The following is a 25,736-nucleotide window of genomic DNA, read 5'->3' as shown; positions in this document are numbered from 1 at the left end:
CCAACAACGGGGCTCGTTAATTCCACGAGATAAAAAGCGGCCCAAGAGGGAGCTGGCATCTCAGGGTGGTCCCGGCTGGGGTTTGGACTGTTGCTTAATTGCTGAATTTCCCAACTGTGAGCAGGAAATTACACTTTTGACGAGCGTGTGGAAGACTGGGCTCAGTACACAGAATGTATGCACTATTTTTTCAGGGAGAACTGGGGAGGGCCTCCAGAAGGTGTTTCTTTCAACCGTCTGTGTGGCCCCATTTTCAGTGCCATAGAGAACCTAACCTACCCTGTGGCCCCAGACTCCGAGACGTTTGATGAATTGGTGGCGCTCTAACGAGCCACTATGACCCCAAACCGTCGGTCATTGTCCAAAGATACCGATTCAATTTGGCCGAGAAAGCCCCGGGAGAGTCTGTTACTGGCAAGCTTATGCAAACTAGTGGAGCTCTGGGATTCCGGGCCATCCCTACCAGAGATCACCTTGTGTGCAGAGTTGACAACATGGCGACCCAACGGGCATTTCGGGCTGAACCGTGTTTGGACCTAAAAAAGGACATTGAGATCTCCCTCTCACGGCAGAGCGCAGAGAAGGCAATCCAGGACTCTTGGGTATGTCAGAGATGGAGGTGAACAGTGTATGATGCTCCCCATTGCGACCAGCGGCGCTACCTGGGAACAAAACCTTTGGGACCCAGCCCTTGCCCGAACACCGTTGGGGCAAGTCCATTGGCCGAGACTTCCAGCCGAGACCTTTCCCCTGAACCACTGGAGGAGGACTCACAAAGGTGCAGCACCTGTGGCCAGAGAAGCCGCAGGGACTAGCAACACCAGGTCAGCCAACAAGTGAATCGCCCTGGTCGAGAGATATGTCCGCCTCGAGCCAGGACCCTCCACATTGAGGACCCGATGAAGGCAAGTGCATGTAGTTGAATTGCATCATCGTGGGTTGGCCCCATCAAAACCATCATCCAGGTGAATGGCCACCGACTCATAATGGAACTGGACACGGGGGCTGCGGCCTCAGTGATAGGACAGCAAGTTCAGGACAGGAATTCAGCGTTTGAATTTGATGACCACCGAGATTATGTTGGCAATGTCCATGGGGAAACCACTAGCCATCGGGGGGACAACAATGACCCGCGTTTCCCATGGACAGTCCGTCAGCAGACTGCAAGAACTTGCTCAGCCTGAATCTGAATCTGCATGATAATTGTACGGGGCCCAGCCTGAGTCTGCTGGGCCGTGATTGGCTGCAGAGGCTCCGTTTGGACTGGCAGCCGATTTTCAGGATGGGCACTGGGAGATTATACAAAGTCCTGGGCATGTACCGCCCTTGGACCTAAAAAAGGACATTGAGATCTCCCTCTCACGGCAGGGCGCAGAGGGCTAAAAGGGGTCATGAAATATCTTTGGCTAACAGGGTTAAGGAAAATCCCAAAGCCTTTTATTTGTATATAAGGAGCAAGAGGGTAACTAGAGAAAGGATTGGCCCACTTAAAGACAAAAGAGGGAATTTATGCGTGGAGTCAGAGGAAATGGGTGAGATTCTTAATGAGTACTTTGCATCGGTATTCACCAAGGAGAGGGACATGACGGATGTTGAGGTTAGGGATGGATGTTTATATACTCTAGGTCGAGTCGGCATAAGGAAGGGGGAAGTTTTGGGTATTCTAAAAGGCATTAAGGTGGACAAGTCCCCAGGTCCGGATGGGATCTATCCCAGGTTACTGAGGGAAGTGAGGGACGAAATGGCTGGGGCCTTAACAGATATCTTTGCAGCATCCTTGAGCACGGGTGAGGTCCCGGAGGACTGGAGAATTTCTGATGTTGTCCCTTTGTTTAAGAAGGGTAGCAGGGATAATCCAGGGAATTATAGACCTGTGAGCTTGACGTCAGTGATAGGCAAACTGTTGGAGAAGATCCTGAGGGATAGGATCTATTCACATTTGGAAGAAAATAGACTTTATCAGTGATAGGCAGCATGGATTTGTGCAGGGAAGGTCATGTCTTACAAACCTAATAGAATTCTTTGAGGAAGTGACAAAGTTAATTGATGAGGGAAGGGCTGTAGATGACATATACATGGACTTCAGTAAGGCGTTTGATAAAGTTTCCCATGGCAGGCTGATGGAAAAAATGAAGTTGTATGGGATTCAGGGTGTACTAGCTAGATGGATAAAGAACTGTCTGGCAACAGGAGACAGAGAGTAGAGGTAGAAGAGAGTGTATCAAAATGGAGAAAGGTGACTGGAGGTGTTCCACAGGGATCTGTGCTCGGACCACTGTTGTTTGTGATATACATAAATGATCTGGACGAAGGTATAGGTGGTCTGATTAGCAAGTTTGCAGATGATACGAAGATTGGTGGAGTTGCAGATAGTGAGGAGGACTGTCAGAGAATACAGCAAAATATAGATAGTTTGGAGAGTTGGGCAGAGAAATGGCAGATGGAGTTCAATCCAGGCAAATGCGAGGTGATGCATTTTGGAAGATCTAATTCAAGAGCGGACTATACGGTCAATGGAAGAGTCCTGGGGAAAATTGGTGGACAGAGAGATTATCATAGATTATCATAGAATTTACAGAGCAGAAGGAGGCCATTCGGCCCATCAAGTCTGCACCGGCTCTTGGAAAGAGCACCCTACCCAAGGTCAACACCTCCACCCTATCCCCATAACCCAGTAACCCCACCCAACACCAAGGGCAATTTTGGACACTAAGGGCAATTTAGCAAGACCAATCCACCTAACCTGTACATCTTTGGACTGTGGGAGGAAACCGGAGCACCCGGAGGAAACCCACGCACACACGGGGAGGATGTGCAGACTCCGCACAGACAGTGACCCAAGCTGGAATCGAACCTGGGACCCTGGAGCTGTGAAGCAATTGTGCTATCCACAATGCTATCGTGCTGCCCTGGGAGTTCAGGTCCATTGTACCCTGAAGGTGGCAACGCAGGTCGATGGGGTGGTCAAGAAGGCATACAGCATGCTTGCCTTCATCGGACGGGGTATTGAGTACAAGAGTCGGCAGGTCATGTTACAGTTGTATAGGACTTTGGTTAGGCCACATTTGGAATACTGCGTGCAGTTCTGGTCGCCACATTACCAGAAGGATGTGGATGCTTTAGAGAGGGTGCAGAGGAGGTTCACCAGAATGTTGTCTGGCATGGAGGGTGCTAGCTATGAAGAAAGGTTGAGTAGATTCGGATTGTTTTCGTTGGAAAGACGGAGGTTGAGGGGGGACCTGATTGAGGTCTACAAAATTATGAGAGGTATGGACAGGGTGGATAGCAACAAGCTTTTTCCAAGAGTGGGGGTGTCAATTACAAGGGGTCACGATTTCAAGGTGAGAGGGGGAAAGTTTAAGGGAGATGTGCGTGCAAAGTTTTTTACGCAGAGGGTGGTGGGTGCCTGGAACGCTTTGCCAGCGGAGGTGGTAGAGGCGGGCACGATAGCATCATTTAAGATGCATCTAGACAGATATATGAACGGGCGGGGAACAGAGGGAAGTAGATCCTTGGAAAATAGAAGACAGGTTTAGATAAAGGATCTGGATCGGCGCAGGCTGGGAGGGCCGAAGAGCCTGTTCCTGTGCTGTAATTTTCTTTGTTCTTTGTTCTTGATTTCCAGCAAGATCTGGGTAACATCAAAGGTGACGTGGCCAAAATTCACATTGACCCTGAGGCCCAATTGAAGTACTTCAGGGCCTATCCTGTCCCTGGTGCATTGCTCACACACGTAGATGATGAGCTCAACCATTTGGGAAGCCTGGGAATCATCCGGCTGGTACAATTTGCAGATTGGGCAACGCCTGTAGTCCCAGTATTGAAACCAGACAAAACCATCCGCTTGTGCGGAGATTACAAGCTAACAGTGAACAAGGGGTGGGATTCTCCGCTAACCGGCTGGGCGAGCCGTACCGGCGCCGAGGAGTGGTGTGAACCACTCCGGTGTCGGGCCGCCCGGAAGGTGCAGAATCCTCCGCCCCTTCAGGGGCTAGGCCGGCGCCGGCAGGGTTGGCGCTGTGCCAACCGGCGCCGAAGTGCCTCCGCCGGCCGGAGCGAGTTGACGCATGCGCGGGAGCGCCAGCGTCTACTGGCGTCATCCCAGAGCATGCACAGGGGGTTTCTTCTCCGCGCTGGCCATGGCGAACCATTACAGCGGCCGGCACAGAGGGAAAGAGTGCCCCCACGGATCAGGCCCGCCCGCGGATCGGTGGGCCCCGATCGCGGAGCGGAGAATTGCCGGGGGGCCCATTGCAAACGGCCCCCGACCAGTGCGATTCCCGCCCCCGGCGAAAAACCGGCGCCAGAGAATCCGGCAGTCGGGGCGGGATTCACGCCGCCGGCGGAGATTCTCCGGCCCGGCAGGGGTCGGAGAATCCCACCCAAGGTCTCTCGTTTGGAGCGATACCCAATGTCACAAAGAGAGGACATCGTGGCAAAGCTGGCTCGAGGACACCCTTTTTCTAAGAAAGGTCACGCATACCTCCGATTGGAGTTGATGCCGCTTCCAGAAAGTTTGTGACTATTAATGCCACAGAGACTTCTATGAATATACAAGGTTGCCATTTGGGGTGTCATTGGCTTGTGCTATTTTCCAGAGAGTGATTGGGAACATCCTCCAAGGACCTTGGAGGTATGGACAGGGTGGCGGTTTACTTGTGTGGTATCCTGGTCACCCGAACCACTGCAAAGGAGAACCTGAGCAATTCGGAGGAGATCCTCCGCCGGTTTTCCGGGACAGGCTTTAGGAGCGGAAAATGTGTTTTTTACACAAAGGATGTCGCTGACTTAGGGTATCGTGTCGAACGTGAAGGCCTGCACCCATTAGAAGGCAAGATGCGAGCGATCAAACAAACCCCTACGCCTGACGACGCGGCCGAATTGCGGTCGTTCTTCGGACTCGTGAATTATTTTGAGAAGCTTATGCCTAACTTTGCGACTATCCTCGCACCGCTGCATGCGCTATTGAAAAGACAGCAGGTGGGGTTTCGGAGCTGCTGGAGCAGCTGGAGGGGAAGGGGATGATGTCGCGGCCTTCGCCTCTCTGATTGCCCGGCGACAAATTCTTTTGAATTGGAGATCAGATACGCCGCCAAGAGTCGCGGCCTGGCTGGGGGATCTGTACGGGTTTCACCAGTTGGAAAAAAATTAATTTTACGGGGCAGCACGGTGGCACAGTGGTTAGCACTGCTGCCTCACGGCGCCGAGGTCCCAGGTTCGATCCCGGCTCTGGGTCACTGTCCGTGTGGAGTTTGCACATTCTCCCCACGTCTGCGTGGGTTTCCCCCCACAACTTAAAGATGTGCAGGGTTGGCGGATTGACCACGCTAAATTGCCCCTTAATTGGAAAAAATGAATTGGGTACTCTAAATTCATATTAAAAAAAAGATTAAACGGGACAGAAGAGGGCTTCGGTGGAGGCCATTCGTGACGGTATTTGAGGAGCTGTCCGTCGCCAGGTGGGGGAGGTAGATGGGGAGGGAAGTGATTAAAGGGGGAAAATATACAAACTGTTGACCCTGTTTTGTTGGAATGTCACTTTGTTGTTATTTTGTACGTTTGCAATAAAATATCTTTGAAAAACAAACAAAAGACGCAGGCGTGGGCCTGGAGAGAGGAAGCATTTGCCAAGGTGAAGGAGCATCAGGTTTATTGACTAACTACAACCCCTCAAAGCTCCTTTTGGTTACTTTTGATGCCTCCCCATACGGAATCAGGGTGGTGTTATCCCACTGCATGGACGGCCGATACTCTACACAGTGCAGACTTTGGCCGCTGCAGATTGCAACTGGGCTCAGATTGAGAAAGAGGGAGGCCCAGTGGCATAGTGGTTAGCACTGCTGCCTCACGGTGCTGAGGACACGGGTCAATCCCGGCCCCGGGTCACAATACCAATATCCCCCATCCTCTCTCTCCCTACTTCTCTCCTTTTCTCTCTCTTTCCCTCTCTCTCGTCTCCCTCTTTCTCTCTCTCCTCACTCCCACTGTCCCTCTCTCCTCCTCCCTCTCCCCCCTTGTGTCTAGGATGACAGTAACAGACGTTATGTGCTGGGTACTGAGTCTGTATTGATTGGTGTGTGAGAGTTGGCGTTGACTTGGCGAGAGGAGGGAGATGACTTTACCTTGTGCGGTGCGGGCGAGGAAATGTGAAGGACTTAAACACGACACAAACAATATCAGAACAACTTAACAAAAATCTTAGCAAATCCCTGAATTTCTTCATGTGGACATTTTTCCTCCAGGATGTTTCAGGAAACGCTGCATTCTTAGCCTTTACTCCGTCTGGATTTGTGGTGTTACAGGGAAACAAGAGGATTCATTTTATAAAATGGTGAGTGTTTCGGTTCCCTGGTTTAATCTACTGTTATCTGCAGGTGCTTCCTTCCACAGAAGCTGCAATTCTGCTGTTGTCCTGATCTGAACACACTAGGCGGGATTCACCGCAATCGGCGAATTGGCCAGACGCCGGCGCCAAGAACGGCGTGAACCACTCCGGCGTCGGCCAACCGGAAGTTGTGGAATTCTCTGCACATCTGGGTGGCTAGGCCGGCGGCGGAGGGGTTGGCGACGTGTCAGCCGGCGGCGAAGAGACTGCGCGCGTTAGCGCATGCGCAGAACCGCAGAATGGTGGTTTCTTGCACGCGCAGGCCGGCCGGCATTGTCTGGCGCATGCGCAGGGGGGTGGCTTCTCCGCACCGGCCATGGCCGAGCCCCACAGGGGCCGGCGCGGAAGTAAGGAGTGCCCCCACAGCACATGGCCGCCCGCAGATCGGTGGGCCCCGAACGCAGGCCAGGCCACCGCGGGGGCCCCCCCTGGAGCCGGATCCCCCCGCGCCCCCCCCCCCCCGACGACCGCACCAGCCGGCCTACCAGCCAGATCCCGCCGTGTGGGACCATGTCCAATCCACGCCGGCAGCACTGGCCAGAAACCGATGCTGCCAGTGTCAGTGGGAGCAATGGCGTCTGCCGACCACACTGCGATCAGACGCCCAGAACAAAGGTTACTGAGGGCAGGGGGGGGTCACATGGTGGGTGTCACAGGAGAGGGGGCAAGGAGGGTTGGAGGCAAGGACAGGGTGTAGCTTTCAGTAGCAGGTCCCTTTTCCCTAAGTTGGGTCACCTGAGTGTTTGATAATGAAGGCCTTTCCCCCCCAGGGGGCTGCTGGTAAATCCAATAACGTTCGCTGGGTGACATTCCGAGGTGACATTCTGCGTAGTTCCTGTCAAATCCTCGAGCCATGACTGAATCGCAGTGGGCTCAGGTATGATGGTTGTCAATTGACTCATTAATGAATCTAATTGACGCTGGCCAGTGATACATGCCAGCCCCTTCCACCCTCTGACTTAATTGGGGAGTCTCACATGGGGCCTGGTTGCCATGGTTCCCACGATGATGGACTGAATCAAATCCAGCCCAATGTGGAGACGGCGACGGTCGAACTGTTATCACTAACTGATTGTATGGAGACCACAGCAATCTGCAAAAATACATGGAGCCTGATAGTTGATGTGTCCCTCTGTGGGAAACACTGAAACACTTTGAACCATTCAGGACTCCACCCGCCAACAGTGTCCCACCCGAATGACTACGGCACTCCTCCTGTATGCTTCACCCGAGGCTGGTGTCTATGTATTTACATTGTGGACATTGTGTTGCCCTATTAAGTATTTTCTTTTTATTTTATATTCATTTGGGCAGCACGGTAGCACAGTGGATAGCACAGTTGCTTCACAGCTCCAGGGTTCCAGGTTCGATTCCCGGCTGGGTCACTGTCTGTGCGGAGTCTGCACGTTCTCCCCGTGTGTGCGTGGGTTTCCTCCGGGTGCTCCGGTTTCCTCCCACAGTCCAAAGATGTGCAGGTTAGGTGGATTGGCCGCGCTAAATTGCCCTTAGTGTCCAAAGTGGTTATGAAAAATGAAAAATTAAAATCGCTTATTGTCACAAGTAGGCTTCAAATGAAGTTACTGTGAAAAGCCCCTAGTCGCCACATTCCGGCACCTGTTCGGGGAGGCTGGTACGGGAATTGTACCGTGCTGCTGGCCTGCCTTGGTCTGCTTTAAAAGCCAGCGATTTAACCCAGTGTGCTAAACCAGCCCCTTAGATGAGGTTACTGGGTTACGGGGACAGGGTGGAGGCGTGGGGCTTAAAGAGGGTGCTCTTACCAAGGGCTGGTGCAGACACGATGGGCCGAATGGCCTCCTTCTGCACTGCAAATGCTATGGTTCTATGATTCATGTATTAAGTGATCTGTTTGAGCTGCTCGCAAGAAAATACTTTTCACTGTACCTCGGTACACGTGACAATAAACAAATCCAACAATAATTTAGACTTCACGTTGACTGCTTCAGAAGTGAAGTCAAAAGATCCTTCTCCAAAAAGTTGTGAATCTTTGTGAACATCACTGATGTGAATTAAAATCTATTTGCAGATAGAGTGAAGTCCAAAATGCTCCAATTAACACGCCATTATCACATTCCTTTCAGGACTGATGTCAGCAAGATGAAGTTTGAAGGGAAAACATTTAATTTATATGCAATTCAGAAAGAGGTAAATGTTTAAAAATCGATTTCAAATGTTAATATAGTTCATCAGCTAATCACTGCCAAAATATTTAGGCATTCACCTTATGAGATCAGTAGGTTTTATAACGGGCGGCACGGTAGCACAGTGGTTAGCACTGCTGCCTCACAGCTCCAGGATCCCAGGTTCAATTCCCGGCTTGGGTCACTGTCTGTGCGGAGTCTGCACGTTCTCCCCGTGTCTGCGTGGGTTTTCTCCGGGTGCTCCGGTTTCCTCCCACAGTCCAAAGATAGGTTTGGGTGGATTGGCCATGTTAAATTGCCCATTAGTGTCCAAAAAGGTTAGGTGGGGTTACTGGGTTACGGGGCTAGGGGGAGGCGTGCTCTTTCCAAGGGCTGGTGATGACTCGATGGGCCGAATGGCCTCCTTCTGCACCATAAATTCTATGATTCTACGATATTCAATATCTGACTCAATGGACCAACCAGAATTATATTTAGTATTTCAAACATTATCATTCTTGGGATGTGGGTGTCACTGGCCAGGGCAGCATTTATTACCCAATGCCCAATTGCCCTCGAAAAGGTGGTGGGTGAGCCGCCTTCTTGAACCGCTGCAGTCCATGCGGGGTAGGTACACCCACAGTGCTCTTAGGGAGGGAGTTCCAGGATTTTGACCCAGCAATGATAAAGGGTCCAGATTGCATGGTATGTACAGCAGAGAATCAGGCCATTCGGCCCAACTGGTCGATGCTGCTGTTTATGCTCCAGGTGAGCCTCCTCCGCCGTGCTTCATTTCAGCCAGTCAGCACGTCCTTCTATTCCTTTGTCCCTCATGTGATAACCTCGCTTCCTCTCTCAGACATCAGGACCTCCTTTCCGAGCATTCCTGCGCTGTGTGAAATTATTCAGGCTGGGGTGGGTGAGATCAGAATTCTTTTCTTGGGGTCTTTTAACCAGTGATTTTTCTTTTGTGCTATTCCGTTATCAGGAATCAAAGATTATTTTGACCTACTTTGCACCAACACCCGAGGCTTGCAAACATCTGTGGAAGTGTGGGGTGGAAAACCAAGCTTTTTACAAGTGAGTGCCGTTTATTACAGGTTAATTACAGCACGGAAACTGACCGTTCAATCCAACTGGTCCACTCTGGTGCTCCTCCCTCCTGACTTCATTCCCCCCTATTCCTGTCTCCCTCATGCGTTTAGCCAGCTTCCCCTTAAATACATCTATGGTATTCACCTCACCCACTCCCTGTAGCTGTGACATTCACATTGCAACCACTCTGCGTGGGTGAGGTGGTTGCTGAATTGACCAGCGACGTGGTGTAGGGAGGTAATTTGTCATGTTGTAGGTGTAACATAAGCGGCTTCCTTGTGGTGCACTTGACAAAGGAAGGTTCAGACGTGGAGATAACTTCAACACGTTTATTAAACTATTTACACTTCTATTACTTGGGTTCGACACTACTGCTAATCCTCCTATAGCTACCCAGACTGACTAACCAGTTGCTGCAATCCACGTGGTGGGTCTAATATTGAATCAACCCTGTGTCTCTACTCACTGACTGTCTCCACTGGAAAGAGGCAGATCATGTGTGTGGTGTCCTTTATATATGGGTTGGTGTAATGCCCCCCTGTGGTCGTGTCACCTCCTTGTGTATCGTGAATGTCCATTGGTCGTGTCCTATCTAACTGATCTATTGGTTGAGTGTGTGTGCGATGTCTCCGGTGCTCCCTCTGGTGTCTAGCTAGCTACATGCATTTACATTGATGCCCATCACCACAGGAGGAATAATTACCAGGCCACAGATTGAATTTTTCTTTATGTTTAACAATTTGCCACCTTGGGTGTTTTGCTTTGAAATGTGTGTTTGGAGTGCAGTCAGGACATTGACTGTGGGCTCAGTCGGAGGCAGGAACACAGACAGTCTGGCACTCCCTCGCTACTGCGCTGAGGGGGTCAGTCTGGGATTTGTGTTCCTGTCTCTGGAGTGGAGCCTTCTGGGTCAGAGGTGAGAGAACCAGTCACTAAAGCTGCAGCTGACATTTGAATCTATTGCGGACGGGCGATGTGGACGTGTTAAAGAAGGAAAATAACCCGGATCCCTCCATATCATAAATGTTTTCAAAAAGAATGTTCCTCTAATGTCACCATGGAAAATGACTAGAATATTTCTTCTTTAGTGATCATTAGGGTGGGTGGTTAGCTCAGTTGGCGAGAGCGATGTTCATAATAACACAACAGCATGCGTTCAATTCTGGCTGATACCTCTGCCTGCCCACTCGCCCCCCTCGCCCTCCTGCCCCCTCACCCTCCTGCCCCCTCTCCCTTCTGCCCCCTCGCCCTCCTGCCCCCTCGCCCTCCTGCCCCCTCGCCCTCCTGCCCCCTCACCCCCTGCCCCCTCGCCCTCCTGCCCCCTCGCCCTCCTGCCTCTTTGCACTCCTGCCTCTTTGCCCTCCTGCCCCCTCGCCCTCCTGCCCCCTCACCCTCCTGCCCCCTCGCCCTCCTGCCCCCTCGCCCTCCTGCCTCTTTGCACTCCTGCCTCTTTGCCCTCCTGCCCCCTCGCCCTCCTGCCCCCTCGCCCTCCTGCCCCCTCGCCCTCCTGCCCCCTCGCCCTCCTGCCCCCTCGCCCTCCTGCCCCCTCGCCCTCCTGCCCCCTCGCCCTCCTGCCCCCTCGCCCTCCTGCCCCCTCGCCCTCCTGCCCCCTCCATCCTGCCCCCTCGCCCTCCTGCCCCCTCGCCCTCCTGCCCCCTCGCCCTCCTGCCCCCTCGCCCTCCTGACTCTTTGCTCTCCTGCCCCCTCGCCCTCCTGCCCCCTCGCCCTCCTGCCCCCTCGCCCTCCTGCCCCCTCGCCCTCCTGCCTCTTTGCACTCCTGCCTCTTTGCCCTCCTGCCCCCTCGCCCTCCTGCCCCCTCGCCCTCCTGCCCCCTCGCCCTCCTGCCCCCTCGCCCTCCTGCCCCCTCGCCCTCCTGCCCCCTCGCCCTCCTGCCCCCTCGCCCTCCTGCCCCCTCGCCCTCCTGCCCCCTCCATCCTGCCCCCTTGCCCTCCTGCCCCCTCGCCCTCCTGCCCCCTCACCCTCCTGCCTCTTTGTTCTCCTGCCCCCTCGCCCTCCTGCCCCCTCGCCCTCCTGCCCCCTCGCCCTCCTGCCCCCTCGCCCTCCTGCCCCCTCACCCTCCTGCCCCTTGCCCTCCTGCCCCCTTGCCCTCCTGCCCCCTTGCCCTCCTGCCCCCTTGCCCTCCTGCCTCCTTGCCCTCCTGCCCCCTCGCCCTCCCGCCTCTTTGCCCTCCTGCCCCTTTGCCCTCCTGCCCCTTTGCCCTCCTGCCTCCTTGCCCTCCTGCCCCCTTGCCCTCCTGCCCCCTCACCCTCCTGCCTCTTTGCCCTCCTGCCCCTTCGCCCTCCTGCCTCTTTGCCCTCCTGCCCCCTCGCACTCCTGCCTCTTTGCCCTCCTGCCCCCTCGCCCTCCTGCCCCCTCCTGCCCCCTCGCCCTCCTGCCCCCTTGCCCTCCTGCCCCCTCGCCCTCCTGCCTCTTTGCCCTTCTGCCCCCTCGCCCTCCTGCCCCTTTGCCCTCCTGCCCCCTCGCCCTCCTGCCCCCTCCATCCTGCCCCCTTGCCCTCCTGCCCCCTCGCCCTCCTGCCCCCTCACCCTCCTGCCTCTTTGCTCTCCTGCCCCCTCGCCCTCCTGCCCCCTCGCCCTCCTGCCCCTCGCCCTCCTGCCCCCTCGCCCTCCTGCCCCCTCGCCCTCCTGCCCCCTCGCCCTCCTGCCCCCTCGCCCTCCTGCCCCCTCACCCTCCTGCCCCTTGCCCTCCTGCCCCCTTGCCCTCCTGCCTCCTTGCCCTCCTGCCCCCTCGCCCTCCTGCCTCTTTGCCCTCCTGCCCCTTTGCCCTCCTGCCCCTTTGCCCTCCTGCCTCCTTGCCCTCCTGCCCCCTTGCCCTCCTGCCCCCTCACCCTCCTGCCTCTTTGCCCTCCTGCCTCTTCGCCCTCCTGCCTCTTTGCCCTCCTGCCCCCTCGCCCTCCTGCCCCCTCGCCCTCCTGCCCCCTCGCCCTCCTGCCCCCTCGCCCTCCTGCCCCCTTGCCCTCCTGCCCCCTCGCCCTCCTGCCTCTTTGCCCTTCTGCCCCCTCGCCCTCCTGCCCCTTTGCCCTCCTGCCCCCTCGCCCTCCTGCCCCCAAGAGCGGACATCAAAGACAACCATCACGGTCTAAAACTGCCAAGATATACGGCTCAGGGTGAAGCATCAGGAGACAATTACCTGCCTTCAGGCAGCGTACCCCTGCCATGAATGCAGTAAGTTATATAAAATAGATACTGTTCTGTGTGTGCATTAACATTGCTATCATGGGTTTACGAAATGTTCAAGCTTTGGGGTCTTAGTTAACCCTGAGCTGACCTGCCAGCTCCTTAGTGCCCTCATCAGCAATACTGCCTGCTTCCATCTCTGTAACATCACCCCCCCGTGCCCCACCTCAACTCATACGAGCATGTGAACATGTGAAATAGGAGCAGAAGTAGGCCATTCAGCCCCTCGAGTCTGCTCCGCATTCAATATGGCCATGGCTGTTCTGTTTGCGTTTAAAGTTCCCCATTTCCATCTAGCGCGATAACATTTGTTTCCGTTTGTCGAACAAGAATCTATCTACCTCCACCTTAAAACTATTCAGTGACCCCGCCTCTGCCTTCTTCTGAGGGGGAGAGTTCTAAATTCGCACAAACCTCAGAGAGAAAGGAATTCTTCTCATCTCTGCCCTAAAGGACCATCCCCCTGGTTCTGGATTAACCTATGTTATGGGCCAGGGTTTAGAGAACCGTAAAGTGTATCATGCAGTTCACCTGACCCATAACTTTTAATAGATTGTGGTATGGGGAGCACACGGCCCACTCTACAGGTGTGATACTTCAGAAATGGACAAGTATATTTTAAAACAAAACAATGTTTATTCTATGAACGCAAGTTAACCTTTTTTAAAACAAACAGTGAACATCTAAGCAACCATTAATTCAAACACATCCCCAAAGACGACAACTCTAAGTAACCCTGTAAGCTGTCCTTTTAACATCCAAAAGACTTAATGAACCTTCAGACAGGAGCACATTAGGTTTACATTCAATACTGAGACCTTTTACAGTTCTGGGTTCACCAAATAATCCATAGATAGTCTTTGGATGGCAGAGATCAACAGTACAGCTCTTTGTTTAAACTTCAGATGCAGCTCACTGAAAAAAATACACACACCCAAGCTTTTATCAAATTGAAACTAAAAAGCAGAAGTAGAGCTCAGCTCCACCCACACTCTGACATCACTCCAGTAACATAAGCAGCTCCATTTCTTAAAGGTACATTTCTTAAACACCCATTTCTTAAAGGTACTCTCACATGACACCTACAAGAGGAAACATCCTTTCCACGTCCACCTTGTCGAGACCATTCAGGACCTTATAGGCTTCAATCACATGACACCTCACTCTTCTAAACTCCAGTGGGAACAGGCCCAATCTGTCCAACCTTTCCTCATAAGACAACCCGCTCATTCTAGTGAACCTCCTCTGAACTATCTCCAAAGTATTTACATCCTTCCTTATATAAGGAGACCAAAACTGCATAGAGTATTTGAGATGTGGTCCCACCAATGCCCGGTATCTGCTGTTGAAACCCACATCCATTCCTTTGTTAGCTTCAAACTTGACTGTTCCAATAATAGCCCAATCAGTCACCTACACCCTCTGTAACCTTGAGCTCATCTGTAACTCTCTGCCCATGTCCAAGCTCGTACCAAGTCATGTTCCTTCATCACTCCTGTGTTCCCTGACTTACATTGACTCCTGACCCAGCAATGCCTCAACCCTTGTTTCCAGATTCCTCCCTGGCGTTTCCCCCTCCCTTTTTCTGTAATCTCCTCCAGTCCTATAACTCTCCACGTTCCCTCCTCTCCTCCAGTTCTGGCCTCTCAAGCATCCCTGACATTAATCCCTCCATCATTGGCAGCCTTGGCCTGGACCCCAGGGGGCACAGTGGTCAGCACAGTTGCTTCACAGCGCCAGGGTCCCAGGTTCCATTCCCCCCTGGGTCACTGTCTGTGCGGAGTCTGCACGTTCTCCCCGTGTCTGCGTGGGTTTCCTCCGGGTGCTCCGGTTTCCTCCCACAAGTCCAAAGATGTGCAGGTTAGGTGGATTGGCCGCGCTAAATTGCCCTTAGTGTCAAAAAAGGTTAGGTGGGGTTACTGGGTTACAGGGATAGGGTGGAGGTGTGGGCTTAAGTAGGGTGCTCTTTCCAAGGGCCGGTGCAGACTCGATGGGCCGAATGGCGTCTTTCTGCTCTGTAAATTCTATGATTCTATGGAACTCCCTCCCCATAGCTCTCCTCATCTCTCTCTCATCCTTTAAGATGCTTCTGAAAACCTACCTCTTTGACCAACTCCTGTCCTAATATTTCTCTGCGTGTGTCTCAGTGCCACATTTTCCTTTACAACCCTCCTGTGGAGCAGTTTAGGAGCTTCCTACCACATTAATGAGGCTATTTTACAGGATGTGTTTGAGTGATAGAGCCAATTGTGGACGGGGGATGGTGGGAGTTGGTGCTCTCAAGGAGGGGGGGGGGGGGGGGGGGGGGGGGGGGGGGGGGTTGAGGATTTGGCATGGCTGCAGTGGATTTAAACATTTTATGCTCTTTTCTGCCCTTGACCCAGATTTGAAAATCCAGTCAAGTTCGGACGGTTTCGAGCAGCAATCTGTTCTTCAAAGGAAGTCGGTTTCGATACAGGTAAATAGTCAGAGTAAGTAGAGGCTACTGAAAACTAACACTTCATTTAGGCACAAGAATGGAAGGAAGGCCAGATCGAACAATCTCTGCAGAGAAAAGAACACAATAATTTGGGTTTTAAATGATCAATATTTGGACCAGAATGACCAGCAGACATTCCCATTCGGCCAGTTGGTTGACTAGTTTGGAGCGCAGGCTGATGGTCACTGTTGCAGGGAGTTAAGACACTAACCTCCTCACAGGCTTTGATGTTGTCTATGAGCCTCTGTAAAGAACATAGAACATTACAGCGCAGTACAGGCCCTTCGGCCTCGATGTTGCGCCGACCTGTGAAACCACTCTAAAGCCCATCTACACTATTCCCTTATCGTCCATATGTCTATCCAATGACCATTTAAATGCCCTTAATGTTGGCGAGTCCACTACTGTTGCAGGCAGGGCATTCCACACCCTTACTACTCTCTGAGTAAAGAATCTACCTCTGACATCTGGGGTGAGATTCTCCGACCCCCCGCCGGGTCGGAGAATCGCCGGGGGCTGGCGTGAATCCCGCCCCCGCCGGTTGCCGAATTCTCCACCACCGGATATTCGGCGGGGGCGGGAATCGAGCCGCGCTGGTTGGCGGCCCCCCCCCCGCGATTCTCCGGCCCGTATGGGCCGAAGTCCCGCCGCTAAAATGCCTGCCCCGCCGCCGTAGATTAAACCACCTACCTTACCGGCGGGACAAGGCGGCGTGAGCGGGTTCCGGGGTCCTGGGGGGGGGCGCGGGGCGATCTGGCCCCGGGGGGTGACCCCACGGTGGCCTGGCCCGCGACCGGGGCCCACCGATCCGCGGGCGGGCCTGTGCCGTGGGGGCACTCTTTTCCTGCCGCCTTCGCCACGTTCTCCACCATGGCGGAGGCGGAAGAGACTTCCTCCACTGCGCATGCACGAGAATGCCGTCAGCGGCCGCTGACACTCCCGCGCATGCGCCACCCGGAGATGTAATTTCCGCGCCAGCTGGCGGGGCACCAAAGGCCTTTTCCGCCAGCTGGCGGGGCGGAAATTCGTCCGGCGCGGGCCTAGCCCCTTAAGGCTGGGGCTCGGCCCCCAGAGATGCGGAGCATTCCGCACCTTTGGGGCGGCGCGATGCCCGACTGATTTGCGCCGTTTTGGGCGCCAGTCGGCGGACATCGCGCCGTTTCCAGAGAATTTCGCCCCAGTTCTATATCTATCTCCCCTCAATTTAAAGTTATGTCCCTTCGTGCTAGACATCACCATCCGAGGAAAACGGCTCTCACTGTCCACCCTATCTAAGCCTCTGATCATCTTGTATGCCTCAATTAAGTCATCTCTTAACCTTCTTCTCGCGAACGAAAACAGCCTCAAGTCCCTTTCCAATGCTTCCACATCCTTCCTATAATGCGGCGACCAGAATTGCATGCAATACTCCAAATGCGGCCGCACCAGAGTTTTGTACAGCTGCAACATGACCTCATGGCTCCGAAACTCAATCCCTCTACCAATAAAAGCTAACACACCGTACGCCTTCTTAACAACCCTCTCAACCTGGGTGGCAACTTTCAGGGATAGAAGTTAAGGATGGAGGGCTGGGTGGAAATTGAGAACGTGCAATTGGCAATTCAGCCATAAAATAAAATGACATCTCCTAATTGCTTTGCAACTGGAAGAATCTCATTGCATCTTTCGCAATGACATTTAACTGGCATTAGTTACAAATGGCTGTTGGAAGCTGTTTAGTTAAGCATAGAGGTAATTGAAGGCAATTATTGTGATATGGTTGATTAGTCCTGCACAGATCTCCATCTGCAAATATACAGGATGTGCCTCTTCATTCTGCGCCCGAGGATAATTCCAGGGGATGATGAGTGGCTGTATCGCTACGTTTCGCAATGTAACAGGTCAAAGATAGAAGGAATTAGTGTCTAATTGTTCTCATCCACTGACTGTCTTTGTGGCTCCATTGTTTCTGCTTTCAGTGGAAAAGTCGCAAAGGAAGTGATCGAGTCGAGTGCAAAGATTAAAAGGAGCCCCCCAGAAATCCACAGGTAAGAATGTTGAGTGACTCCACGTTAAAGAACCATTTGAGAAACCTGCGTGCAGTCTGAACAAGAAACTCCAGGGAGAAAGCTGCCTGTTTCATCACCATTTCCATTCACCCTCTACACAGTGGGCTAAACAGCTGGCTTGTAATGCAGAACAAGGCCAGCAGTGCGGGGTCAATTCCCGTACCAGCCTCCCCGAACAGGCGCCAGAATGTGGCGACTAGGGGCTTTTCACAGGAACTTCATTGAAGCCTACTTGTGACAATAAGCGATTATTATTACATCCTCTATTCTGTCTTTAATACAGTCCATGCTCTCTTTGATATGTTTGCATTGCTATGGTATGGCCTGTGTGCTCTTCTGGGTGATACGATCACGTCCAGGGGCTGGTTTAGCACAGGGCTAAATCGCTGGCTTTGAAAGCAGACTCAGGCAGGCCAGCAGCACGGTTCAATTCCCGTGCCGGCCTCCCCGAACAGGCGCCGGAATGTGGCGACGAGGGGCTTTTCACAGTAACTTCATTTGAAGCCTACTTGTGACAATAAGCGATTTTCATTTCATTTCATTTCCTGTCCTTATTCTCTGATCCCTCTGGGTCCCCTGTCTGTTGCTTCATTCTGCGATATCCTTTTACCCATTCCCTCCTCTGTGCTCTTCTGCTTTGAGATCTCTTTAATTTCCTGGTTGCTGTTCACTATTTACCCTCTGCACATCTCCCCCATGTCAGTTAAAGCTCAGATATTAGGAACTGCTTCACTCATCGTCAACTTCAAACTCTTTCACCACCTGTCATATTAACCGTTGTTAGGGTGAAGTAATTGGTTCATAGAAGCTATCAATAACTCATAGTCACTACCGTTAGCCCAACTACCATTAGCCCAAGTAACAACCATTAACCTACTATAATTGTATTAACCCACAGTGGCTGCCATTTCTGTAGTATCTATTGTTATGCTCCAGTTATCCACCATTAACTTTACAGGGGTTTCATTAACCCCCCCCCAATGAAAGCCCCTACCCTGAAGTAACCACTCTTGGGCAGCACTAACCATGATTAACCAATAACGACTATTATACGAGTGTTGGGGTATGAACATTCAAACACACCATGCAGTTCTGCCAATTGACATTCATGAACCAGTTGTAATAAAACTCCTTCAACATGAGCTTGTGTCTCCCCCTCCACAGGTCGGGTCTGGTCCCCAGTCGCAGTTGCCCTTCCATCTCTCATGGGTCGAGATTGAGCAGTGTGCCAAGGACTCGCAGGAGAGCAGTGCATATCTCCATCATGGAAGGTAAGGTCTGTTTGGACCAGGTTAGAATGAGGGACAAAGCCCTGGATCAACAAGATTGGCACAGAGGTCCGGACTGTGTGTTTCCACTGCGGAGGCACAATTGGGAAAGTGTATCAGAACTTCATGGAATTTACAGTGCAGAAGGAGGCCATTCGGCCCATCGTGTCTGCGCCGGCTCTTGGAAAGAGCACCCTACTTAAGCCCACGCCTCCACTCTATCCCTGTAACCCAGTAACCCCACCTAACCTTTTCGGACACAAAAGGCAATTTATCATGGCCAATCCACCTGACCTGCATGTCTTTGGACTGTGGGAGGAAACCGGAGCACCCGGAGGAAACCCGTGCAGACACAAGGAGAACGTGCAGATTCCGCACATACAGTGACCCAAGCCGGGAATCGAACCTGGGACCCTGGAGCTGTGAAGCAACTGTACTAACCACTGTGCTACCGTGCTGCTTTGCACCGGATTTTACTGGGACCCTACTTAAATTCCGCTCCATCCATTTGCATAAATCTAGGAATGAAATCGCTCATCGGGGGTCATCAGGCAGTGTAATCAATTGCATTCAATTATTGAGAAAAATGGGGTCTCAAAGTGTCAGATTTGAACTAATGTAAGCTGAAAATATGTTCAGATAACAGCCAATCAGCTGTTTCAATTGAGTGCTAAGTACAGATCACACGTTCCCTGTGTCGATCAATTGGCTGAATTTTGAATTCATCTGAACTTAATTTAAAGTAATTGTGGCTCATTTTCACTTTCCACAAGTGACACACATTCATACACACAGACCCATTCTCTGCAAACAAAAGGAATATGATCAAGCCTTGCAATTTCTCAGAATTACTCAGGAGTTTGGAGAGCCTATAGTTCCCCGTTGTTTTGTCCATGGCAACACCTTGGCCAACCAGAGTTGACTTGTCATCCAATCAGGACCATATTCTCCTGTAGTGGAAATTGTTGTGGTTATTTGAACTTTGGCATTCTTGTGTTTGTCCTGATGAGTGTAAGATGAAAAGCTTTGACAGCCTGTCTCTCTTTTCAGTGATGGTAGGATTCTGTGCCACCTGGCAATGATAAAATAATTGATTTTTCAAGATGAGCATATTAGATCATGTTGATATAACTCAGAGAAACTCAACACCAACAGATTTTTTTAAAAAATCAATACGGGATGTGAGACTCCAGTGAGGAGAGCGGCAGTGAAGAGCGAGATTTCAGTGAGGAGAGTGGATTTAAAGAAGGAGACTTCAGTGAGGAGGGGGGGGGGGATAAAGAGGTCCTCTTCAGTACAAAGAGGGGGGATAAAGAGCAAAACTTCAGTAAGGAGCGTAGCAGTAAAGAGCAAAATTTTAGCGAGGAGAACGAGAAATAAAGAGCGGGACCTCAGCAAGGAGAGTGGGGTATAAAGAGCGAGACTTCAGTGAGGGGAGCAGGGAATAAAGAGAGAGACTTTGGTGAGGAGAGCAGGGAGTAAAGATCCAGATTTCAGCTTGAAGAGTGGGCTATGAAGAGCTGGTCTTCAGTGAAGAGAGCGGGGAATAACAAGCAAAATGTCAGCGAGACGAGCGGGGTATGAAGCGAGGGATGTCAGGGAGGGGAATGGAGAATAAAAAGCAAGGCGTGAAGAGGGGTGTATAAAGAGCGAGACTTTAGTGCGGAGAGCGGCAGTGAAGAGAGAGACTTCAGTGAGGCAAGGGACTGTGAAGAGCGAGATTTCAGTGAGGAGAGCGACAGTGAAGAGCGAGATTTCAGTGAGGAGAGCGACTGAAGAGTGAGATTTCAGTGAGGAGAGCAGCAGTGAAGAACGAGATTTCAGTGAGGAGAGCGGCAGTGAAGAGCGAGATTTCAGTGAGGAGAGCAGCAGTGAAGAGAGAGACTTCAGTGAGGAGAGCAACATTGAAGAGCGAGATTTCAGTGAGGAGAGGGGCAGTGAAGAGCGGCAGTGAAGAGTGAGATTTCAGTGAAAAGAGCGGCAGTGAAGAGCGAGACTTCAGTGAGGAGAGGGGCAGTGAAGAGGGAGACGTCAGTGAGGAGAGTGGCAGTGAAGAGAGAGAGGCTTCAGTGATGAGAGCGGCAGTGAAGAGCGAGACTTCAGTGAGGAGAGCCGCAGTGAAGAGGGAGATGTCAGTGAGGAGAGCGGCAGTGAAGAGTGAGACTTCAGTGAGGAGAGGGACAGAAAAGAGTGAGATTTCAGTGAGGAGAACGGCAGTGAAGAGCGAGACTTCAGTGAGGAGAGGGACAGTGAAGAGCGTGATTTCAGTGAGAAGAGGGACAGTGAAGAGCAAGATTTCAGTGAGGAGAACGGCTGTGAAGAGCGAGATTTCTGTGAGGAGAGGGACAGTGAAGAGGGAGACTTTAGTGAGGAGAGCAGCAGTGAAGAGTGAGACTTCAGTGAGGAGAGCGGCAGTGAAAAGCGAGACTTCAGCGAGGCGAGCGGGAGATTAAATTTGAGTTTCCTGCGAAGAGAGCAGAGAATAAAGAGTCAGATTTCAGCTTGAAGAGTGGGGTATAAAGAGCTGGACTTCAGCAAGGAGAGCGGGTTATGGAGAGAGGGGAATAACGAGCAAAACGTCATCGAGGAGAGAGGGGAATAAAGGGCAAAGCGTCAGTGAGGAGAGTGGGGAATAAAAGGCGAAACGTCAGAGAGGAGAGCGGGTATGAAGTGGGGATATCAGGGAGGGGATAGCGAATAAAAAGCGAGACTTCTGTGAGGAGGGCGGGTATGAAGAGCGAAACTTAAGCGAGGAGAGGGGTGTATAAAGAGCGAGACATCAGTGAGCAGACCGGCAGTGAAGAGCGAGTCTTCAGTGAAAAGAGGGATAGTGAAGAGCGAGACTTCAGTGAAAAGAGCGGCAGTGAAGAGCGAGATTTCAGTGAGGAGAGCGGCAGTGAAGAGGGAGACGTCAGTGAGGAGAGCGGCAGTGAAGAGCGAGATTTCAGTGAGGAGAGCGGCAGTGAAGAGCAAGACTTCAGTGAGGAGAGGGGCAGTGAAGAGGGAGACGTCAGTGAGGAGAGCGGCAGTGAAGAGAGAGAGACTTCAGTGATGAGAGCAGCAGTGAAGAGCAAGACTTCAGTGAAGAGGGAGACGTCAGTGAGGAGAGCGGCAGTGAAGAGAGAGAGGCTTCAGTGATGAGAGCGGCAGTGAAGAGCAAGACTTCAGTGAGGAGAGCCGCAGTGAAGAGGGAGATGTCAGTGAGGAGAGCGGCAGTGAAGAGAGAGAGGCTTCAGTGAGGAGAGCGGCAGTGAAGAGTGAGACTTCAGTGAGGAGAGGGACAGAAAAGAGTGAGATTTCAGTGAGGAGAACGGTAGTGAAGAGCGAGACTTCAGTGAGGAGAGGGACAGTGAAGAGCAAGATTTCAGTGAGGAGAACGGCTGTGAAGAGTGAGACTTCAGTGAGGAGAGCGGCTGTGAAGAGTGAGACTTCAGTGAGGAGAGCGGCTGTGAAGAGTGAGACTTCAGTGAGGAGAGCGGCAGTGAAAAGCGAGACTTCAGCGAGGCGAGTGGGAGATTAAATTTGAGTTTCCTGCGAAGAGAGCAGAGAATAAAGAGTCAGATTTCAGCTTGAAGAGTGGGGTATAAAGAGCTGGACTTCAGCAAGGAGAGCGGGTTATGGAGAGAGGGGAATAACGAGCAAAACGTCATCGAGGAGAGAGGGGAATAAAGGGCAAAGCGTCAGTGAGGAGAGTGGGGAGTAAAAGGCGAAACGTCAGAGAGGAGAGCGGGTATGAAGTGGGGATATCAGGGAGGGGATGGCGAATAAAAAGCGAGACTTCTGTGAGGAGGGCGGGTATGAAGAGCAAAACTTAAGCGAGGAGAGGGGCGTATAAAGAGCGAGACATCAGTGAGCAGAGCGGGGAATGAAGAGTGAGACTTCAGCGAGGAGAGCGGGGATAAAAAGTGAGCCTTCTGCGACGAGAGTGGGGAATGAAGAGCAAGAGTCTGCAAAGAGAGCAGGGAATACGGAGCGAGGTATCAGCTTGAAGAGTGGGGTATAAAGAACGAGATTTCAGCAAGGGGTGCGGAATATAAAGAGCAAGCATTCAACAAGGAGAGCAACTTATTTTTTTTAGAAAATATTTTATTGATGCATTCGTAACTTTAACAATTTTACACATCAAATTTTCAACAAAAAGAAAAACAGAGCAAACCCCCTCGGGCACAATCCCCATCCAACATGGCTTACAAAACATGCCACCTTCCCCAACCACCTGCCCTTACTCGTCTCCCCCCTGCCTCCCTTTACCCCCGCCATGTTGCTAACCCACATCCCTGACTTCGGGGGTTCCGAGTCCCTCCACCCTAGTAAGACCCGTCTCCGGGCCAGCAGGGAGGAAAAGGCCAGGACGTCGGCCTCTCTCACCCCCTGGGCTCCCGGGTCTTCCGACACACCAACGATCGCCACCTCTGGATTCGGCACGACCCTCATTTGTAACATCTCTGACATGACGTCTGCAAACCTCTGCCAGAAACCACTCCGCCTCGGACATGCCCAAAACATATGGACATGGTTGGCAGGACTCTCCCACCGCACAGCACCCACACCTATCCCCCACCTCCTCAAGGAACCTGCTCATCCGGGCCACCGTCATGTGTGCCCTGTGGACCACCATAAATTGTATCAGACTGAGCCTGGCGCACAAGGATGCATTAACTCTCCTCAGGGCCTCCTCTCATAACCCGGCCTCCAACTCTCCACCCAGCTCTTCTTCCCACTTTCTCTTCACCTCCCCTATCGGGGCTCCCTCCCACCCCATCAGATCCTTATAGATCTCTGAGACCATCCCCTCTCATACTCCCGTTCTCAACACCACCTTATCCTGTCGCCCCTGGGGAGGTAGGTGCGGGATGGTGTAAACCTACCCCTGCTCAGAATCCCTCACCGGCAGATACCGGAACCCATTCCGCCCCCCCCCCCCCCCCCCCCCCCCCCCGGCAACTCAAGCTCCTCCTCCAGCCCCTCCAAGCTCGCGAAACCCTCCTCAATAAACAGATCCCCAAATCTCTCGAACCCTGCCCGCTGCCACCTCCGAAACCCCAGCCCCCCCCCCCCCCCCCCCCGGAGCTAACCAATGTTTATCAGATATCAGTGACCACGCCGACCCCCCCCTCTAACCCCATGTGCTGCCTCCACTATCCCCAAGCCCTTAGGGCTGCCACCACTACCGGGGTGTGAAGTACCGAGCCAACGAGAATGGCAGATGTGCTGTTAACAGTGCCCCCAAACTTGCGCCCTTACATGTGCCGCCTCCACCCGTTCCCATACCCACCCCTCCCCCACTACCCACTTCCTGACCATCACAATATTCGGCACCCAGGAGTAATTAATGAAATTCAGGAGAGCCAGCAACCCCCCCCCCCCCACACACACACCCGCTCCAGCAGCACCTTCTTCACCCGGGGGGTTATACTCGCCCAAACAAATCCCGAGATCTCTGTATTCACCTTTTTGAAGGATGCCTGGGGGATGAAAATTGGAAGGCTCTGGAAAACAAACAGAACCTCGGGTGGACCGTCATTTTAACTGTCTGTACCCGCCCCGCCAATTACAACGGGGGCGCATCCCACCTCCGAAAGCCCCCCATCTGATCCACCAACCGACCCAGATTCAGTTTACGCGACTGCTCCCACTCCCTCAGCACCTCGATCCCCAAATATCCCTCCCACCACCTTGAATGGCATCTCACCCAATCTCCTCTTCTGCCCCTCGGCTGGATTGCAAAGACCTCACTCTTACCCATATTCAGTTTGTATCCTGAAAACCGGCCGAGTTCCTCTTATTATATCCCCATAATCCCTCCAATTCCCCCCAGCTGGTCCGATATGTACAGAAGCAGATTGTCCGTGTAGAGCGGGACCCTGTGTTCCACCCCCTCCATACTATCCCTGCCAGACCCTCGACCCTCTCAATGCCAATGCCAACAGCTCTATAGCCAAGGCAAACAACAGTGGACATCCCTGCCTCGTCCCCCGTACAACCTGAAGTAGTCCGATCTCCCCCAATTCGACTGCACGCTCGCCACCTGTGCCTGGTAAAATGACCGAACCCAATCCACAAATCCCTGCCCAAACCCAAACCATCCCAGAACCTCCCATACGTATTCCCACTCCACCCGATGAAAGGCCTTCTCTGCAACCATGGCCACCACCACCTCAACCTCGCGCCCCTCTGGAAGCATCATAATTACATTAAGCAACTTCCTAATGTTGCTCGGCAAGTGCCGCCCCTCAACGAACCCCTTCTTGTTCTCCCCAATTACCCCTGGGACGCAGTCCTCAATCCTTGTGGCAAGGATCTTTGCCAGTAGTTTGGCATCCACATTTAACAGGGAGATTGGCCTTTAAGACCCAGTTTTCCGGATCCTTATCCCGTTTTAAGATGAGGGAGATCGACGCCTGTGACAACGTCAGCGGGAGCACTCCGAACTCCTTTGCTTCATTGAAGGCCCTTACCAGCAACGGTCCCAAAATCCCCAAGAACCTCTTATAGAATTCCACCGGGTACCTGTCCGGTCCTGAGGCCTTGCCCGATTGCATTGCCTCCAACCCTCTGCCACTTCTACAAGCTCAATTGCGGCCCCCAAGCCCTCCACCAGCTCCTCATCCACCTTCGGGAACTCCAGCCCTCCCAGAAACCTTGTCATCCCCTCTTCCCCGGCCGGGGGTTCCGACTTATACAATTTGCTCTCGGACTCCCTAAACACCCCATTCACCCCCGCTGGGTCCAAGATCGTGTTCCCTCCTGTGTCCTTCACTTTCCCAATTTCTCTCACCGCTTCCTGCTTCCTCAGCTGGTGCGCTAATATCCTGCTCACTTTCTCCCAATATTCGTGTACCGCCTCCTCACCCTTCGTAACTGCCCTACCACCTTACCCGTGGTTAACAGCCCTAACTCAATTTGCAGCCTCTGCCATTCCTTTAACAGCCCTGCCTCCTGGGCCTCTGCATATCTCCTGACCACCTGCAGGATTTCCTCCACTAGCCTTTCTGTCTCCAACCACTCCGCCTTCTCCCTGCGTGCCCAAATCGAAATAAACTCCCCCCTGACCACTGCCTTCAGTGCCTCCCAGACCGTACCTGCCGACACCTCTCCCGTGTCATTAATATCAACATGGCCTTCC

General features: G+C 52.7%; 1 protein-coding gene across 1 annotated transcript in view; it reads left to right on the top strand.

Annotated features, from left to right (window-relative positions):
* frmd5a (FERM domain containing 5a) overlaps positions 1-25,736 on the top strand; it is a 352,980-nt gene that overhangs the window by 291,172 nt on the left and 36,072 nt on the right. The window contains 6 exon segments of the mRNA XM_072470394.1: positions 6,243-6,331; positions 8,485-8,548; positions 9,512-9,607; positions 15,200-15,273; positions 17,253-17,321; positions 18,507-18,613. Coding sequence (XP_072326495.1) covers positions 6,243-6,331; positions 8,485-8,548; positions 9,512-9,607; positions 15,200-15,273; positions 17,253-17,321; positions 18,507-18,613 — 499 coding nt within the window.

This window comes from Scyliorhinus torazame, chromosome 12, assembly GCF_047496885.1.
Source record: "Scyliorhinus torazame isolate Kashiwa2021f chromosome 12, sScyTor2.1, whole genome shotgun sequence".
NCBI classification, from domain to species: Eukaryota; Metazoa; Chordata; class Chondrichthyes; order Carcharhiniformes; family Scyliorhinidae; genus Scyliorhinus; species Scyliorhinus torazame.
The sequence above is the reverse complement of the archived record's forward strand: the minus strand, read 5'-3'. Positions and strand labels throughout refer to the sequence as shown.